Here is a 6,546-nt window from a genome sequence, read left to right as displayed (position 1 = left end):
TTGGCTGCAACGGAAAAGGCAAGTTTTCTTCCAACTAGGACACATAGTTACTTTGTCTTGGATGCTTGGAGACAACCTTTCAGACTAGGAATCCATAAACCACAAAATACTCATGTTAAAAGAATGTAGCCAAAGGTACTACATTCATGACTGTTTATTTTTTCTTTTTCCTTTTACAAAACAAAATCAAATTGCTTTGCTGTAATCAATAGTAGTGAAAAGATAACTTGCTTCAGTTCAAGGATATCAGCTCTAAATGTTAAGACTACAAGCAATATTAATTGATAAATCCCTCATATTGCTATTACAGAATTTACTATACAAATGTTCTCTAAAAAGCCAATGAATAATATTACATTTTTGTGACATAATGGGAAAAAAAAAATCAAAGTCTAAGGGGAAAGAAGTAAGTATGCCTTTGCAGTTCACGTGTTCATTTGAACATATTTTAGATATTTAAATGCAGTAGTTACTTTCTGGATGAGGGCTCTTAAACTATAAAATTTATCTGTCCGGTTTTCAGAGTTGGCAGGGTAAAAGGTTTTCTTGCTTTGTTCTAACAGAGAAAAGGGAAAGCATCACTTCAGTGGTAAAAAGCTAAAACAACCACAGAGTTAATGGAGGGAAAGTTTAGGGAAATAATTACGTTAATTCACTTCAGCCCTGATCCTGCAACCTTTCACCATGCAGCAACATTCTTTGTGCAGCAGCAAACCCAGATTTACACTTTGCAGAATCTCATCCGTACTGAGGCAGAGGTTGCCAAAGAGCTGTTGGTGAGGGAAGTGCCATGTGTGCCAGTTCTAGCAACCAGTAAGGTAGTACAGTCTGCCCTATATTTTCAGAGTTTTGGTACCTTACATAAGTAGGTGCAAAACACTTGCATCTCTGGTTTTCTTTGGAAGTGCAGTCACGTGCAATCAGGTGGAATAAGTGTGCTGATAATTTTCCTTCAGAAATTGTAATGGTTAGTGATGTGGACACTTTTCTTTTTAGGCAGAAACCATGAGGCACTGAAGCAAGCATTCACTTTTCTTGCACTTGAGGTCACAAATTTATGCAAGTCAAAAATGCTGGGCCTGCCAAAAACATCATGCTACACTCCACCAAATAAAAGGACACTGTTATTCTTACAAGGAAAGGTTTGACAGGACAGGAAATAGGCAGGGTCATAGAAGTTTGCTTAATACTGAAACTTATTTAACCATCTTTAAGCCAAAATACAATGATAGTTATTTAAATAAAAATTAGAAGGGGAGGGGGAAGACAAGAATACAAGAGCACCAGACTGTGCTATTACAGGAGTAGCAACCAATACAGGAACTAGAGAACCTGAATAAGAATTCACATAATTCATGTTACTAGATGTCACCTGCCTTTACTGGGTTAACACATATTAAGTAAGTTTTAATTTATGTCCTGAACTTTCAGCAAGAGGCATCTGATTTGGAGAATCCATTGCAGAGCTTACCGAGCTATACACTACTTTCATTAAAACGCAATCCTTAAGCAGACTGCATTCCACTTAAAGGACTGGAGGAAGGGGAACTAAGAAGAGAGTGAATATGAAAGATAGGAAAAATGTTGCTGTTCATTACAATTTTCCATTTTTGTTGAAGCACAGCAGGAGAGCAAAGCCACAGGCTTCTCTACTGCTCTTGCATGCCAGGAGGGATTATGCAAACACTGCAACCACCCAAATCTTATTTAAATTATAGTCATTGTTCCCCCTTTAATGATTATACTTTTGCCTGCTTTCACTCAAATATTGCCGCATCTTGCTTTCTGCCAGCAGAGTCCCAATGGGAATCATCAACTCTTAATTATAGATGAACGGATCTTTGAAAAATACCTCTGGGAAAAAAGTGGCAAGAAAGCAAACTTTAAGTGCCATCTAGTGGCTGATCTACTAAATAACAGTGAGTAGAGCCAAAAAATTCTTAACATGACATATGGTAATATCACTGCAGCTGAACTGAGGAAGCAGCGCTTAAATTCATGACTACTAAAGACCAGGTTAATACTTTGGGGACCCTAAAAAAGGACTAAAGACCAACAGTATCATTACCATAATTTTTCTTTTAAGATTTTTGTCCCTAAGTGGGGAGTTCAAATGGCAGGAATTACACAGCGATCACCTGTTCCTTCAAGGTTCTCATCAGCTTATCAGCTTCTGCCTTGCTAAGGAAATACAAGTTGCATGTATTTCAGTCTAAATCAGAAAATAGAACCCTTTAAGATCTCAGAATAGAACCCAAGCAAAAGGGGTGAATCTGGAGCCAAGCGTCTGAATTCTGAAGTTAGCTTTCTCTAAACTCACCTAGGATTGAAGGACAGATTTTCTCTGTTTGTGACAAGTCAAATCCATTCCTCAAAAAAAGAAAGCAGATTGTTAGTAATGTCCTTTTCATTTCCCTGCAGGAAAAAGCTATTTTCTGCTATAGATGAGAATTCCCAACAAATTATTTTTCTGCTGTAAAAGCTCTGTGATCCATTTACACAGAGGACATCCCACAAGATCATTCCCCAGGCTTCAAGTAACTTCTCTTGGGAGATGTGTGCCTTCTCCAAGAGCAGCTTTGTCTGAACCTGTCCAGTGATAATGGAAAGCAGCCCAACGTTATTATTTAATGTAATTTGGTTTTTTTGCAAATAGCACTACACTTTGGACTTGCTTTGGAGCTTCACAACTCTTCGGTTTCACACTTACAGTGAGCCCTGGGGATCACACCTTATTGAGAGGTTCTGGAGACAGGAATCTGTCTAGATAGAACTAATATCTATGCATGTTAGTATCTATCTTGTCAAGAATTTACTTGCTCAAGCACATTGTTCACTTTTTCATTGAATTACAAAACTAATTTGCAACTAATTAATTTAGGCAGAAGGATAGGTCTCAGGTACAGTAATGAACAAATCCATGTGTTTCCCAGTTCTCTCTTCCTTCTCCTAATATAAAAATTTTACACATTCTGATTTTTGTTTAAAAGAGGATCAAACATGCTAATTAAAGCTTAAAATGTACCTGAATAAAGAGAGAAAACTTAAGCCTTGCTGAAGAAGTGCTGGTTTATCTTTTTCCCCTCGCTTATAGGGAGAGGGTGATTTTTATGAGTAAGAGCCAGGGAAAGTTAAGCTAACTTTTGCAACAGACATTGTATTGTGCCTCCTGTGTATGTTGCCAGATACCAAGATGAAATACTTTTGTAGCACAGGCAATATTAATGGGAAAAGGGAACACCAAAATAAATTGGGCAGTACTGACTTTCATACTAATGAAATCATGGGACTTTGATAAAAAAAAAAAAATGGGACAAGAGGCAGCATAGTTTGAACCAGAAAGTAGCAAATACTGTTGTTGGAATTCTTTACTCACTACCAATACAAAAAGTTTCTACAGGTTTCAGTTCAGACTCTGGTCTGCAGCAGCAAGTATTGATTTAAGAACTTTCAATACTTTGGTATGTAATTCTTGTTGCCTGGTTAGAAGTATTTTCCTTCTATAGATTTGTTACTCTTATCGAAGCAAAACCCCAACACTAAAAGGAACTATCAGAATTTGTTAGCCTAGTGCAATGGTTTGATGCACAGGGAGGAGTTCAGTGTGGTGGTGAGCTTGAAAGCATGTTTTTTCAGATGGAGAGGCTTTTCCAGGGTCCTGGGTTCCTACTGGCAAGAGTCTTGCAAAAATCTTAAAACTCCTTTCATGGTTCTATAGGCAAGTGTTGAGAAATGGTGGAATGGAACTGAACTATACCAATTTTCAAAACAAGGGAGCCTTTTCTGGTAATGACACTTAGGGAACAGTCTGTATGCTAACAACAGGCATGGATTTGTAAATTTATGCTTCTTCCTCGTCCATCTGAGATAGCTTCCGAGATAGTGCTTTTTCTAGGTAGTACTATCCCTTCTTACATTAGAATCTGGAGTATTGCTTTCAAAACGGAAATGAGATCAGTTTCCAACAGGTACAACAGATGATAAGTAGCAATAAAACTTAAGACTTTTTCCTTGTAGGTTGCTGTTTCAAGTGAGATCATCTTGTAGTATCTTTTAAGGACTTGCATCAGTGTAACCCCTGCTGTTTTTTTGCTTTGGGGGTAGAGAGGGAACAAAAGAGGAGCAGCTAAACTTGCTCTCAACTTAACTAGAACTGGAGGAAACCCTTTTACACAAAAAGTTAATGGTTAAGATCTTTTAATAACTTTTGGTAATTTAAGTTCCTTTTTGGCAGGTTATAGAACAGAAGAAACTTCGTGTCAAGATCAGCCTTTCTAATTCATTTAAAACATCACTGGTAGGATGTGCTTCTTGCTTACAATAGGCGTTAGCATGGTAAGCCTGCTTATGAAGGTCTGGGTATACAGATAGAAGCATAGTGTTGTGCTAAGGGTGGAGGAAGAAAAGAAAATGCTGACAAGCATAGAATGCATATGGAGGGAAACGACTCCTCCAGTCAAAGATGACTTCTTTCAGCACTGCCAAGTCGTTGTCATTATCCTATGGCTGAAGGAATCTCAAGTCTGCCATATTACACTTTATTTTCCGCCTCATTAGGGAAGGGAGGCAAAATGTATAAAAAATGCAGTATTTCGGGCATACTTCACAAGGACATGAAACTAATAGCAGTGAGATTATTAAAATCTGAGACTACCGAGGAGAAGACTGGTGCAAACATCTTAACCTACGAAAAGGCCTGTCTTTCTGCTGTTGAAACTTAAAGCACAGTATTTCCAACCTGTGACCTTTCAGGTAAGGATATCTAAAAAGAGAATACAGACAGATGCAGGGGGAGGAAATAGACATTTGGGAGCCTCACAGCCTTTTCTAATCCTTTTCTGTAAAGTGGCCAAATACTCAAGATTCTTTCCTTTTGTCCCTTCTCTTGTGTGCATGTTCTTTTACCTGAAAGTTTGAGTCATTAAGATTCTTACACTTGAAGAAGCAATCAGGTTCAGGACAAATCCCAAAGAAGTTCTATTTTAAGTGGTCAAACTAGAACTGAAAAAATCAATTTGTGTACTGCTTCAGTAATTCAGAATCTTTCTTCTATGCAGTACCTTATTAATGAATTGGTCAACAAGTGTATCGTCAACAAGTGTATCGTCAACAGTGTATTTCATAGCATGTTTACTATATAGAAGTTATTTCTGGATGAGTTGTGTTGTTTAGCTCAAACACTATTCCTGCTCTTCTAGTAGAGAGCTGAAAAACTGCCTGTTTGAGGATCAGCAAAGGATCAAAGACAGAACTTTGGGTTTGAACAGAAACACAAGTATTTTCCCAGGCTGTAGAAGATGGAATATTAAACATCTTTGCCTTAGTCTGACTTAGAGGTCAGAGTGGGAAATCATATTGATACCTGAATTATCACTGATTAGGTAAGAAATAAGTCCTCAGCATGAAATACTGAGCTACATGGAAGATAGCTTTCAGAAGATTAATACAAACTGGCACAGGAACAATAAGCCATTTTAATTTAGGTGTGTAAAATCAAATCATCAATTTATTTTTAAATTTATTACACTATAATCAGCATATAAGCAATGAGTTCTTATAACCAAGGACTGTACATCTAAAAAGAAAAATACATCAAGTAATCAATCGAGTTAGTCATGCACATTTCCCCATAGTGCAGGGGAATTTACTGCCTATAAAAATGGACAGGACAGATACAGAGAAGTCTGAATGAAACTTTTTTTAAATGTACACCAAAATCCCACTTCTTTTTCAAATGAAAATTTAGAAATAACTTTAAAAAAATTAGAATACATATTCAAACAATTTTCAGTTCTTTCCAGTAGAACCAAAGCCACCTTCACCACGTTCAGTGTCATCCAGGGCCTGAAAGACATCAATTATGGTAAGATGGGTCAGTGTCTTAATTTGCATTTTGTTCCTACACAACAGGTAACATCTATCATAGAGGAAGGTACATTTACTCATAACAATAGGTATAATTGAGAAACTAAACCAAAAAAAGTTATGAGAGACTTCAGAATACCTTCCGTACAAGTTTAAACAAATCCCTCATTGCAAGACAATTGTTTACAGTGTATACTGAGTGTTTCTCAAGTACCTGCTAACTCTGAAAACTACAGGAAAAAAAATTCCATGCAAATGCATGCAAAGCAACAAGATTTTTATTCAGGTAGCAATGCTACTATGCAGTTCTAAGGCAAAGTATGCCATAAATCTCAGCTTGTATACAACTATCTACAACTATTGAAAATAGCAGAAATATTTTCTTTTGGCAACTTACTTGAACTTCTTCTAGCTCAGGATAGTAAACGCGTTCACAGATGAGCTGGGCAATCCTATCCCCTTTTTTGACTGCAATGAAGTTAAAATATCAGTTGCTTCAATAAAGTGAACCAGCAATAAAAAGTTTAGACAATTCCCTTTCAAGAGCATCAATCAGAATGCACTGAAGTGCAAACACTTATCTGAAATGTAGTTAGGTAGAAGTTAATAGTGACAGAAAAATACAGGCTAAGATAAACTTGGTTTTAAGTCCTTTTAAGGTGAAGTTTCCACAGCAATACC

The 6,546-nt window shown here is 37.0% G+C and overlaps 1 protein-coding gene across 1 annotated transcript in view; it reads right to left on the bottom strand.

Annotated features, from left to right (window-relative positions):
- Positions 1 to 5,787: 5,787 nt before the first annotated feature.
- Positions 5,788 to 6,546, bottom strand: part of DUT (deoxyuridine triphosphatase) — a gene marked incomplete at its 5' end in the record, with an annotated part of 8,750 nt that continues 7,991 nt past the window's right edge. The window contains 2 exons of the mRNA XM_010020131.1: positions 5,788 to 5,844; positions 6,263 to 6,333. Coding sequence (XP_010018433.1) covers positions 5,788 to 5,844; positions 6,263 to 6,333 — 128 coding nt within the window. The remainder of the gene's footprint in view (positions 5,845 to 6,262; positions 6,334 to 6,546) is intronic.

This window comes from Nestor notabilis, unplaced genomic scaffold, assembly GCF_000696875.1.
Source record: "Nestor notabilis isolate BGI_N333 unplaced genomic scaffold, ASM69687v1 scaffold21588, whole genome shotgun sequence".
Lineage (NCBI taxonomy): Eukaryota > Metazoa > Chordata > Aves > Psittaciformes > Psittacidae > Nestor > Nestor notabilis.
The sequence above is the reverse complement of the archived record's forward strand: the minus strand, read 5'-3'. Positions and strand labels throughout refer to the sequence as shown.